At 47.1% G+C, this 13,734-nt stretch overlaps 1 protein-coding gene across 28 annotated transcripts in view; it reads right to left on the bottom strand.

The window, feature by feature from the left end:
• Positions 1–7,804, bottom strand: part of DST (dystonin) — a 404,883-nt gene extending 397,079 nt beyond the window's left edge. For 5 of the 28 annotated variants that reach the window (XM_077308252.1, XM_077308232.1, XM_077308258.1 and 2 more), the window contains exons 1-2: positions 7,268–7,802; positions 6,735–6,796 (exon numbers count right to left, since the gene is read on the bottom strand). In XM_077308252.1, coding sequence (XP_077164367.1) covers positions 6,735–6,796; positions 7,268–7,448 — 243 coding nt within the window. In that variant the 5' untranslated portion in view covers positions 7,449–7,802. Of the gene's footprint in view, positions 1–6,734; positions 6,797–7,267 lie in introns of all 28 variants that reach the window. The other 23 variants (XM_077308223.1, XM_077308177.1, XM_077308187.1 and 20 more) reach the window with 12 other exon arrangements.
• Positions 7,805–13,734: the final 5,930 nt, after the last annotated feature.

Genomic DNA, 13,734 nt, shown 5'->3' with positions numbered 1-13,734 from the left:
TTAATTTGGTTTTTAGAGACGTTAGCAATTTTATCAGGATTTTCTATAATTAATATAATATCTCCATATACAGTAGATTAAAGCACTTCAAACGGAAGAAAAATTTAGGACATTGTAGTTACTTTAATAATGCTGGCATCATCATCAAGATTATTGTTAATAACAATAATTAATAATAATAGTTATGACAGTGAAGAAGAGTTGGTTCTTATATGCCACTTTTCTCTATCTGAAGGGGTCTCAAAGTGGCTTACATTCACCTTCCCTTTTCTCTTCTCACAACACACACCCTATCAGTGCTATAGTGAGCCCAAGGCCATCCAGCTGGCTATGTGGAGAAGGAGCAGGGAATCAAACCTGGCTCGCACACCTGGTTCAGAATGTTGTACTAGACTGTCTTTTCATAACCATAAAAGCATGGGGTTTGGTTGTGGTTATCCAATAGAGAAACAAAAACACAACATATATTCATTGCTTTGTTGCACTTTTTCATATTCCAAATCCAAGGGCCCCGGTTAAATCTTTTGAGGCCTGAACTCGTATATATTCTTCATCAGCAGAAGAGATCAGAATGGAAGTGGGCAGGTTGACAGAAACTCAGAAATAAATTGGTCAGGAGAATTCCTATTATCCTATCTACATTAGGACAGTATAAACATTAATCATGGAACCATCAGGTCAAGAAACCAACCTGGACGAGATTATTCCTACTCACAATAGTTCTATTTTTTTCAAGCATAGATACCTGGCTATATTTTTCCTCTAATGATTTGTTTTTCCTCTAGTGAAGAAGTACTGATACTTCATCTTCACCTGTCTCCCAGAACTACCACAAGATGCAACTGTACTGGTAAGGCTCAAGGTTTCTGTCTCCTTAAGGTTTACTCTGTAAGTTAGTTTTGGAGTATGGAAGTTAGGCAAAGTAAGTCTAGTAATTTCTCTTTAATAAAACCACCAAGCCTTTTGGATTGAAAGTCTGCTCTGAGACTTTTATTCACTCTGTTTCAAAGAGGAACAGAGTTTTGCTTGAAGTACTGGGGGGAGGGAGAGAACACTGGAGTCCCAAAGTTTTAGACTCTTAAAGAAGTTCTGGGATCTACTTTGTGGCCATGAAGATGGATGTGGGAGATTTCTGAACAATGGATGGTCCATACAAGCTTATAAACTCAGGATGCTATTCTTACTGAATACCTGGTGGGTATTTATGATTGCTTGCAACTGGCTTGCCTAAAGAGGAAATAGCCCTGATATAGAATTTAATGAGCCTGAGATGTTATTCTTGCAATATAAGAAGGGACATTTAGACTTCGCCTGGTCTTGGGACTCACCAAATAGTCAGGAAAAAAATTGATAGGTTACAAAGTCCTACTATCACATCTGTGTATAAGGGGGCTAGTAAATAAGGAACCTATTACTCTGCCTATGCTCAAGAAATTAACAATACAATTCTAAACAAAGTTACACCTTTAAAACCACCAAAGTCAAAGGACTTAGAAGAGTATAACTGTGCTTATAATTGCACTGCAAGAATCATAATGAACACACACATATACAATTAAGGAAAAGTTCATGTGAGAGGGAAACATACTGACTCATATTCCAGTGATTGCACCACTTTGTCATCACAAGTGTAATATTGCAACAACATGAATTTTACTTCTGAGTGTAGTCTCAGTATACAGCAGATACTGTGATGGCAATAAAATGACCTATTTATCTTGATGTATTATGTTTTTACCATGTTACCTGCCACAAGCCAGCTCGAATTGGGAGTAGTGAGCTATAAATACAATAATTAATTAATTAATTAAATGTTAACTATGTGCTCAGTAATGAGATACATTTTCACAAGCCCATGAGTTAAGCAGCAGGGTCATGATCAACTTTGAATAAATAACTCAACTAATTCAGACACAAGTTTCTTCCTCCTGGAGATTCCCATGACTGTTGCCTAGCACTGGGACAGGAGACAAGGTTATGGGTCCATGTCATGCACTCATACTGGATCCTTCAGTTTCTCTCCAGAGTTTACAACAATGACACGAACTGATATGGTCGACTGAGAGTCATACAACAGGAAACCATAGTAGGCTTTATTTGACTCACAGGCCATATATATATATTAAGAATAAAACAGCAGCCTTTTTGTATCATCAATGGTCCATCTAGTTCATCATCCCATTTCACACAATGGCCAACCAGCTGCACTTTGAAGGCCCACATGTAGAGCAAACACTGCCAAGTTTTGTCCAATCTCTACCTGCATTCTGGCACCTCAGTCACCAGGGAGATAGTCTCCATATCATTATGATGGTTATCACCTGCTAATTTACTTTTATAGAGTTGCATATGTTTCACAGCCTTATGAAGAGAGCTGGTTTAATCTGCATTTCTCTCTGAAAAATCTGTTCCCTTATACACACGGGAAAGTCAAGGCTCATTGAAAGTCAACTGGACATTCTGACTTCTGAATGCCTAAGGCAGTACTCCTGCACAGACAGCTAAATTCCATTGAAGTCAAAGACATTCAAGCACCCAGGAAATGCAGCATTATAGCCTAAGGCTGCAATCTTCAAACAACTTATATTTCATGGGGATGGTGCTTATGCAGCAATTTTAGGGATGAGCCCATATGTTTCAATATGAAAACTAGATATCAAACAGTGAGGGCCAGTCTGTACAAAAAAACAGTACAGTACAATGAAATTACTAGATAATTGCTTTGGTGGATGTTTGGGAATGGTGGGCTAAAACTCTGATTCCAGGTATTTGACCTGGAAATTAATTTCATTCTAAGAAGCTAACTACACTTGTTTGTCTAGAGCAGTGGTCCCCAACCCCCGGTCCGGAGACCAGTACCAGTCCATGGATCAGTCGGTACCGGTCCGCGGCTCCTCCTGGTCCTTCTCCCCGGCTGCTGCCTCAGGGACTGCCCTGCCACTCTGCCGCCGGCTCACCTTTGAGCGGCTGCCATGGCTGGGGCTCCCCCTTGGCATGGTACTGCACAGCTGCTCCTGGCAGTGCCCCCCAGCAGGCAGCAGGAAGTCAGAGGCACTGGCGGGAAAGCAAGTGGGGCAGGGACTCAAGCAGCAGCGACGTCCCTCGGCAAAAGACTACCCCCCCCCCAGGCCTCAGTAAAATTGTCGAGCATTGACCGGTCCCTGGTGATAAAAGGGTTGGGGACCACTGGTCTAGAGGACCCAAGTGCACACTCTGCCCCCAATAAGCAACAAGGGTTGCCACCTGACCTGTGAAAAATATCGTGTCCCTTCAATAAGTCTTAACAGGATGCTCCAGGTGATGTTATTTACCTCCATACTATGGTTAAGCTTCCATTTCCATTCATTAAGCTGCAATTAAAGGGCCAGCACATTTTTTCCTCTGCTATTTGTTGCTTCTGTCACATTAACACATGAAGCTTCCTTATACTGAATAAGATCATCAGTCTATCAAAGTTAGTATTGTCTAAGACTGGCAGCTGTTTTTCAAGGTCTCAGGCAGACCTTTTTTATGCTGCAAGATCTTTTCACTGAAATGCTGGGGACTGAACTTGGGATCTTCTGCATGCCAAACATAAGCTCTACCACTGAGCCACAGTTCCTACCATAACATCAGTGGCTAGTTTCCTTTAAGGACCAACCCACACTCCATAAAATAGATGTCAGCGTGTTCTGTTAGATATTATTTCCTCCACAGTTCCTTTATTTCTGGGCTAGCAGCTTGAAGAGATACACCTCATATGTGCCTCAGGGGTCTACAGTAATCAAATCATATTTTACAGTCACCTAGATTAAGCAAGTGGATTTATTCTTACCCTGAAGATAATTTTTGCAAGTGGTCACCATGTGACTCGTCCCCAGTGCCTGACATACTGCTGGCCAAACACAGTGTCTCACAAACGAGGGTAACTTTTCGGTAATTACTCTCCCTCAGTCTATCCTCGTTTATTGTGAATTTATACTTGTAATAATGTGGAGGGCTATGTACACCACTCTGATCTACTTGGATTAAGAGCAGGATCAAAATAAATAAATAACTGACCCACCATTAATTGGATGAAGGCCACATGCTGCAGCAACCTCAATGAAGCTAAACAGAACTGGAGCAGGAGACAAAAGGCCACCAAGTAATCCTAAGAAAGCCCCCTTGATACACGGTGGAAGAAGAATGTACTATAAGCATAATGAAGTCCAGACTGGTAGCCATGATGGCCTGCTACAACAAAATGAGCAAAAAATTAAAAAACACTACGAAGATGAGCCTAGGCATTTTTTCATATACTGTTGTGTACTATTGTGTTTGAACACAAGATAATTGCCTTGCTTTTGCTATTTAACTGGAGGTACTTTTGATTTTTAACTTCTAGATTTCTTCCATGATCTATTTAATGCAGACTTGGCAGACATTCATCTTCATTTATTTAAGTAGTTTGTCAATCTTTAAATGTTTCAGAGTGAGTCATAACTTGAGTAGGATCCACAAAAATTCCATAAAAGCTTATTTGCTATTATCTGTGACAAATGTTCCTATTTCATACTTGTGATCCTCAGCATACTTCTGAGGACGTATATTCCATTAAAAAGAATGGGGATGGGCTATAGGCTTCATTTTTATTGGCACTCCTCTCATTCAACGTGTCCCAATAGTACAATTTTTGACACTGATTTTTAAGAATGATATTATATGTATGCACACAATGTGTGATATAAGTCATGTCTCAAATCATAGTTCAGGAGATGAATAACTAAAACTCAAAGTCATTAAGTTACTTCCTATTTCACATGTGGGGTCTGTAATTACAAAATTACTTATTAAATCAAAAAACAGCAGGCTACAGCTTTAGTACAGCTTTTGTGTGTGTGTTGTGTGTTTATACTTAAAGGGTTTTTCTAAATGGTACTCAACTATTCAAGGACTCAATATTTAAAAATAATATTATGCACATTTCAAAGTAAAGCAATTAAGCATTAAATAAATGTTAGAAGTGATAAATGTGGACTCTACTGTAATTCTTTTCCTGATGTAATCATAAACACTAGCAATATTATAATCCATGGGCCACAAATTGTCCTACCCCGCAAAAGAGCAGGTTAAAAGGAGGGTTTACTAAAAGTACAGTAAGACTAAAAAGCAAATTTTAAATTAGTAGAGGAGGTTCACAAAGTACTATAAAGACTTCCATATTGTGTGTTACACCTCAACCTTCAGACATTAGTACTCCAATTTAACATAATAGCCCAACTTCAAATTAAGCCAAAATCTAGCCAGTTAAGAATCTCAAGTTCCACATAGCCTACCAGGAGAAATTTCTTTGAATGCTTAACTCTTTCACTGGTACCTTTGGGTGGGGTGCTAAAACACTTAACTTCAGCTGAATTGCTCCTGTGCAAACAGACCCTATACATGTTTACTCAGGAATTAATTCCATTTAGGAGACATTTCCAAGTAGGAGACCTAAGATAACATTTTAAGGGTTTAACAACATGGATGTTTTCACTGAAATAAGTAGCACTGGTTTCAAAGGGGCTTACTCTCAAGCAAATGTCTGTAGGCCTAGTCAGCTCTGAGTCAACATGCCCAGGATTGGACTGCAATGGCAACCAGAAATCAAAACTAATGTTTAGTAGAAACAATACTGATAACAGAATCTATTAATTATTGCAGCGGAAATGTTAAATGAAGGTTTAACCAAGCTTTGAAGCTCAGAGAGCAGTCATTCTAGTGAGAGAGAAAAAGTAATTTGATGAACATTTTAATTTTCCAGTGGGATTTGGCTACTATTTCAGGGGAGAATCAATTGTCCTTGAACACAAGCAATGAGAGAAAGGCAGCCCTATAAAGATACCCCTCTAGGAAAGCATCCCAGTAAATTGCTTTGAAAGGATATTCTTAATGTACCAATGCAAAGTAAAAAAAATCAGTCTAGCAGAAAAAAAATAAGGGCCAGAAGCATTAAATAACCTTGGGTAGTTGTGACAAGATTAGATGTGCTCTGTTTCCTTAAATCTGTACAGGACTCCAAGAATGTCTGAATAGCAAACGAATGCAGAAAGCCAACTAGGGCATAGAGCGGTCCTATGTCCCTTGTTGGCAGAAACAACTTTCTGTGATCTGTATGATAGAGGGGAAGATGGGAGTCTCTTATTCTACAGCTCTATCACTGCAGCAGCAGAAAATTGGAAGGCTGTCAGTCCTCACTCCCATGGGCAACACTGATTCTCTAAAGCAGGGGTAGTCAAACTGTGGCCCTCCAGATGTCCATGGACTACAATTCCCAGGAGCCCCTGCCAGCGAATGCTGGCAGGGGCTCCAGGGAATTGTAGTCCATGGACATCTGTAGGGCCACAGTTTGACTACCCCTGATCTAAAGTAATAATGTTAATGCCATTAATATTTAAGTTTTCATATTGTGAAAACTTAACTATTAGTGAAAACTTATTACATGTTGTGGAACATGGCTGATGACAAACCATCAAGCATCTGAAGTCAATCCTATGATTCTTTAATGTTCTTAATAACATTTATATTTAATTGCCTTGTAAAACTAGGGGGTATTCTTACATATACACACAAAATAGAATTAGACGAACAGGATATTTAATCATATCAGTAAAACAGCGTATGAAAATAGCAAGATTTCAATGTGATGCTTATTAGAAGGTGCCTGGTACTTTTAACAGAAAAAAACAAATGCTTTAAGTGAGTTGTACTTTGGTAACAAAACTTGTTCTGACCTTGAGATTGCGCGCTAAATAAATTACCTCAGAACGAAAGTGATGGGATCGCATGACAGCATCTGGAATGGAAAGGTCGGGGGAAAATAAGTCAGAACTGCATCATTCTCTGTTCCGGGGTCATTTCAAGTTCTACTGGCTGTGTGCTTAGAAGATCCAAACACTCACTGGAGTGGTGGGGAAGCTCCCTGCCAAGTAGAGCCAGGGACGGCCAGCGTGTATCTTTGATTCATCCCCTCAAAGTTGATGGGAAAGTTCTAGTGTTCTTGAGCAACTGAGGGAGAGGTGAGGGGTTCCCAGCTAGGAGCCTGGCATTGGAATCCTGGGATGGGGGGGAGACTAGGCTGCCGCAGGCTCTGTTTCTCTCCAAAGCCGCTTTCTCGACCATCCTTCTCAGCCACACCACCCGCCTCCAACACAAACCCCTCACACCTTGGACAGGCAATGGGGGATTCCCTGACAGCTCCCCCCCACCCCACCCCCGCCGCCCTTTCCTCTCCTCTCAATGCTTGCGTGCTCCACGCGTCCCTTACCTCGGCTCCTTGAGCGTCCTGAAAAGACGGATTTCATCGGATGCCTCCCTTTCTGGAGCTTACGATGCCAGCAGCAGAAGAATAAAATTGTAGCCACAGTCCCCAGCAGGAGAAGCAGCAAGAAGAGGGCGCATTGGATGCTGTAGGGTCTCAGCAACACCAAGAAAGCGGCGGCGATCATGGCTCAGGAGCGCGGGCAGCTTCCGCCCCCCTCTCGTCTTCCTGGGTCGGGGGCTTGGGCGGAGGGGGGGGGCACAGGTGATGCTGGCCGAGGACCGACGTGAGCCTTGGCGAGGGACGCGGCGAGAGGGCAGCTTGCCTGTGCGGAGGAGGCGGAGGCGGAGGCGGCGGCGGCGGAGGCGCATGAGCCCTCGCTGGTCCTTGTGGCCCTGGAATCCGGGCTGCAGCAGGCGCAGCCCTGAGACGTGTCAATGAATCCCGCGAGGAGGAGAGAGGGACTCGCAGCCCATGACTCAGCAGACGAGGCGGCGGCGGCGGCAGCAGCAGCAGCAAGAGCAGCTCTAGCGGCGGGGATTTCCCCCCCCCCCTCTTCCTTTCTATCTGATTTTAATTGTTTTTTTCTTTTTGCACGCGCGTGTGTGTTCGGGAGCGAGAGCGCGGCTGGCTGGAGCCAAGTGCAGATGGATCAGGCAGCAGCACCTAAGCTGCAGTCCTGCCTGGAGACAGGGAGAGGGCACCCCACCGGAGCGGAGTCTGCAGTACAGCAGCCCAGTCTTGCTGCGGCCGCCGCCGCCGCCGCCTGCTGCCGTCTTGCACCTCCAGCATCGCAGCAATGCCCCGCCGCGGGAAGGTTCGCCACCCGCGTGGGAGGTCGCTGCTGCCGCTGCCGCCGCTGCTGCAGCCCATCAGGCAAGCGGGTCTGCAGGCAGAAGGCGGGAAGGGAAGGGAAGGGAACTCCCACCGAAGTTTGCTGCTCCTGCTGCTGGCTGGTCAGGAGGGGAGGGCGGGGGCTTCGCATTCGCTCTCATTCTGGGGGGCTTCTGGGTCGGGCTGCCCAGTGGGCGACGATGACATCACAAGTGGCTGCGGAGTGGAAATGGCTGCTGGGAGCTGCAGGCAAAGGGGGGGGGGGGACACGGATGTGGGTCGAGGTGTGCCGTCTGGCCCCTTCCTGAGAGGCGCACTTCTCCCCCCCCCCCCGCAAGGCCAAGGGGACCCGGCGAGGGAAAGACGCCTCAGCAGACGCAGCTCCCGGCAGGACTGCAGCCGCCGTGGTTGGGGATTAGAGGCTGCGTTGCTCCTCTTTCCGGGCATGTCTTGCCGCCCCGGAGAAGGAGGCAAAGGCTCGCGGAAGGGCCGGTGGGGAAGCGGGCTCCCCTCCTCTCCTGCTTCCTCATGGGCAGCGAAGGGGAAACGAACATGAGGCTCGTCTGACACGCTCGGGATTGAGCGCGCGGCGGCAGGCAGGCCTTTGCTCTCGACGATGCCCTTGGCAAGCCGGCCGGCCGGCCGGGTTTGAAGAGCTTGCACCTCTGCGCCGCACGCCTCGGCCTGCTTGAGCCACGGAGGAGAACGTTTGTGTCCTCGTGCCGCTGGGGCCAGCTCCTCCCGGAATGTGAAAACAGCCACGTCCCTGTGGGTTGTTATTTAACAGTCGGCAGGTGGATCTGCAAGGCCACCTTTAGAGGGCAAGGGCAGGAAATAGAATGCAATCTCCGCACAGAGGGCACTTTATACAGTGTCTAAGACAGGGGTAGTCAAACTGCGGCCCTCCAGATGTCCATGGACTACAATTCCCAGGAGCCCCTGCCAGCGAATGCTGGCAGGGGCTTCTGGGAATTGTAGTCCATGGACATCTGGAGGGCCGCAGTTTGACTACCCCTGGTCTAAGTGATATGTTTGTCTGACAGGTCACACAGAACGATGTACTTAGCATACAAATGCACACACTGTGACTAGGCAACAAAAGTGGACATGTTACACATGATGTTCCTGTACCAGATTCCAGAGGCATAGCCCTTTCCCTGCTTTAAACACGATTTTGATTGGGACAGAAGCCCCAACCCATACAGCTATGCATGTGCCCATCTGTTTGGCTCAGTTATTTCATGCACCGTGTTAGGACTCCAGAGATCCATACCCCAGATTTATGTTGCACGAATGAGCCACACAATCAATTTACATATGCAACAGCAGGGCCAATTGGAGGGAGAGCCAGGAGGGCCGCTTGGTCTGAGCCCCAAACTCAAAGGGAACCTCACATTGGTGGCACTGCAAAGTGCCATCAGGTAACTGCCAAGTTATGGCAACCCCAGAGGGTTTTGAAAGCAAGAGAGTAACAGAAGTGATTTGCTATTGCCTGCCTCTGTATAGAAAGCCTGGACTTCCTTAGACCATTCTGCTTGTTTTAGCCTTGCTTAGGATTTCCTTTGAATGCTATCATGTGGAGTCAACTATCCACATTTGGTCTCTCCTCCCCTGATTTCCCAGGCTGAAATTCACAATATGCTTTCCACATCTATGGCCACACTTAGAAACACACACACTTAGAAACACTGTTGTATAGCAATCTTCCCTTTATTAAAAAAAAAAAACAGGTTTTTCAGAATGGAGGGAGGGTGGGAGAAAAGGGAGGGGAGAGGGAAGATAGCAGCAAGGAAAGGGGTGTGCACAAAATGGATAGTGCAGGGGGAAAACTGAATCCACACGTTTCCCCACTGGGCAGCCCTGAATTAGATTCTGCCTTGACAGGTTAAATCATTGTTACTGGGAAGTTTAAAAATGCACGGTAAGTCAGGGCAATTCGGAAAAGTGGATTTTAATGCGGATGGAAAAATCAGCACATTGAAAATGCAAACCCAAATGATATTGCTGATGCAGAAACAGTCTTAGTGGTCTCCTATTCAAGACCTATCCAGGACCAGCCATGATTAATTTCTAAGAATTGACAAGAGCTGTCTCTGTAGGGGGGGAGAGAAGTGCCAACAAGTCACTTCTGAGACTTAATGTTGACCTTATGATTTAACGTCCTCCATAACATCTTATCATTAACCGTTATTCTCAGGTCTTGCAGGCTGAGGGCCATGGCTGTGTCACTCTATTCCAAGTTGGGTTTTCCTATTTTCTTGGTTCTTTCAACTTTTCCTAGCATTATTGTCTTTTCCAGTGACTTTGGTCTTCTCAGAATGTGACTAAAGTACAATAGCCTCACTTTAGTCACTTTAGCTTCTTGGGGAAGTTCAGGCATGTCAATCATGACGTCAGATTCAATGCTTATTATTCTTTGGCAGCAGCCTGATTGTCCCAAGCCTGAGCTCATGAAGTCTTGGGAGCTAAGCAGGGTTACCATCATCAGTGGCTGAGAGACCACCATGAAAGCCTTGGGTTGCTATTCAAAGGAAGGCAATGACAAAACACCTCTATTCATCTCATGCCTGGATACTCCATGGAAGGGTTGTTTGCAACTTGTTGCCATATTCTTATTTCTTGTGAATTTTGATTTTATATTCATTGTGTGTTGCCATCTTAAATTTTTTTTATGGTTAGGGGCCTCAGGAGCTGGAAGTGGCTCAGGCTTCACCGGACCTCTGAAACAAACCAGGTAGCAACCGGGTTTGAATGAGATTAGGGGCACGCAAGAAGTCATATGAGTAAATTCCTCCATCTGACTCGCATCACCATTTAATTAGGTCGTAGTCTACTAAAAGAAAGGCAAAAAGTCTTGTGATAAGATTTATTTGACAAGTACTTCATGTACTTAGTCTTATGTTCTAGTCCCTGGACACTTATATGATAAGGAATCTCAGGTTGGTACGACTCCTTTTTGTTTTATTTACCTGTAGTGAAATTCAGTTTGCTATATCTCTTGTCTGTCACTGGTGTAGAAATACAATCGGTCGAATATCATGTGCATGATACAGTTATTCTTTCCCAGTAGTTTTGGGACCAAAAATCTGTTCCACTTAATATCTCTGGTAAGGCCTTGGAGGAGGAGCACATCCTCCTCCAACCAGCTTGCCTGTATGTTCAGAGGCCAGCCAGTCCCCCACCCCTGACCACCCCTCCTCCTTTCACTTCCTTCTGAGGCTTGGAGGCTACAGATCCCTGCCACGTGAGAGCTGCCCATGCCAGTGAGTTCCCTAAGACCCATTATGCACGGGGGTTTTAGCACGTGATCCGGGTGGAATGATGGTGACTAAAATCACCGATAACGCACGGAGTCGGCTGCAACCAGCCGCAGATTCGGTGTACGCCGCCGAAAAAGCCGCGTTAGCGGAACGCGGAAGAAAGCGCAACATCCCGGGCTACCAGGGCGCAACCGGAGGCGCCGCCGAATTGACCGCGTGCATAATCGGGGAGGTCGGAGGCGACGCGACCGCTCAAGCGGCTGCCGGAACGAACGGCGGCGCAGGCCGGGGGGAACCCAAGGGAACACGGACAGAAAGGCGGCCGGAGAGCTCACAGTGGAGGGGGGAGAGGGAAGAGGGGATCGCCACAGCTAAGGACGGCAGAGAGGCCGGCCACCCACCTCTCACCCATTCCCAAACACCCCCCCAACCACAAACGAGAACAGTCTCTAAGAAAATACAAAAACTTTATAAAACAGTGTGAATGAACAAAGCACAAATATACAATACAAAGCTTAAAGTAGGGGAAACAATATAAAGGGGAAACCTATGGGGCAGAGGAACCGGGGCAGCAAAGAAGGGGAGAGGCGAACTGGGAGTAAACTAAGGGGAAGGGGAAACATGCTCCCTCCCCCTCCGTGCCTGACAAACCCGGCAGGGCTGCGCCTGCGCAGGCTGCTTCCGCCCTTCCTGGTCTCCACCTCCGACGCTCGCCAACACAGCGGTGCGCTCGCCTCGCTTCCCCTTGGCTCCTCATATTTATATTATTACTAGAGGCAAAGCCCATAGTATGTCTAAATACAATGGGCGCTAGGCTTTCCCTGCAGGGAGCCCCTGGCAGGTTGTTTCTCTCTACAATGAGTTGCACTCCAGAACCAGAAACTCTGATGTTTTTCTGAGGCCTGCAGCATGTGCAGAGTCTCTCAGCTGTACCAGCACAGGAACATAAAACACTTCTCAGCATTGTAAAGCGAAAAGGATGGACATACCTCCTTGGACCAGAGAGTTGGCAAAGGAACGGTCTCGTTGTTTTCTCCCAGGGGCGGCGAGACAGTTGAGCCCCCCCCCCCACCAACGGCAGGGATCTTGAGGCTTCTGGCAGCCGTGGGAGTGGCCTAGGCGTGGAAATTTTGAGTGCAGGTCCATCCGTGCTGGCGGCTCCTCAGTCGGCCGGGGCTCCTGCTCCGAGCGTGGGGCCGGCACCGCCAAGCGCATGTCATCATTGCTGGCGCAGGTTCAGCGGCACTGGCGGCTCCATGTGTGATCGCAGCCGAGGCTCCGGCTCCGAGCGTGGGGCGGCCGCCGGCACTCGTTGTTCCACCGGGCAGGGAACTGGCGGGGGCTCCATTGGGCGGCGGGCTGACGCGGCGGGCTCCGTCGCCTCGGCGCCGCGGTCCTCCACCGGGGAGGCTTTTCGATCGGTCCGTGGCTCCTCATGGTGCGTCCGGCGCAGGCCCCTGTGCCAGGCCGCTGCTCCTGGCGCTGCTGCTGCTCATGCCGCTGGCCGGGGCTCTGAGCGTGGGCCTCAAATCGGCCGACGACCCGCTGGCTCCTGCCGCTGCTGGTTCTCCTGCCACTGGGCGGGGATCTCAGGCTGGGGCTCGACTCGGCCGACGACCCCACCAGGGAGGCTTTTCCGCTCTCTCCGCGGCTCCTCATGGCGCGTCCGGCGTGGGCCCCGGCGGCGGGCTGCTGGCTCCTGCCGCTGCTGCTGCTCCTGCCGCCGGCCGGGGCTCTCAGGCTGGGCCTCGACTCGGCTGACGACCCGCTGGTGCTGCTGAGCGCCGACGCTGGTGCTGCTGGGCTGGCTGGCCGGCGGCCTGACGTGTCGGGAGGTGCGCCGCCGGCAAAGGATGGGGATTCGGAGGGACCAATCGGCAGGCGCTTTGCGCCTGCCGATTGGTCCCTTCGATAGTCTGTCCGGAGGAAGGGGCCAATCGGCACCCTTCCTCATCCCGGACACATCCCGCCTCCTCCCAAGGCCTTACTGGATTAAGATTATTATTATTATTATTATTATTATTATTATTATTATTATTATTATTATTATTATTATTGGATTTGTTACCTGCTGCTATTGGCAAACTGTCTCACAGCAGGTTACATAGTAAAACCCCACATAAAACAATAATATAACCCCATTAAAATAGATTTATTTATAAAAACCCATTTAAAATGTATTTATTATTTGATGATTTGGTTTGCCATTGGTTTTATATATTGCCCTTCCCTGTGGGCAGGCTCAGGGCAGTTTACAATATAACATGCATACAAATGTATAAAATGACAATAAAATCATAAAATACCATTAAAACAATTCAAACAGCTCAATGCTCCATTGTACTTTTAATATCTTATAATATCTTAAACTTGATGAAG

The sequence above is a fragment of the Paroedura picta genome, chromosome 1 (assembly GCF_049243985.1).
Source record: "Paroedura picta isolate Pp20150507F chromosome 1, Ppicta_v3.0, whole genome shotgun sequence".
NCBI classification, from domain to species: Eukaryota; Metazoa; Chordata; class Lepidosauria; order Squamata; family Gekkonidae; genus Paroedura; species Paroedura picta.
This window is presented reverse-complemented; position numbering and strand designations above follow the sequence as displayed.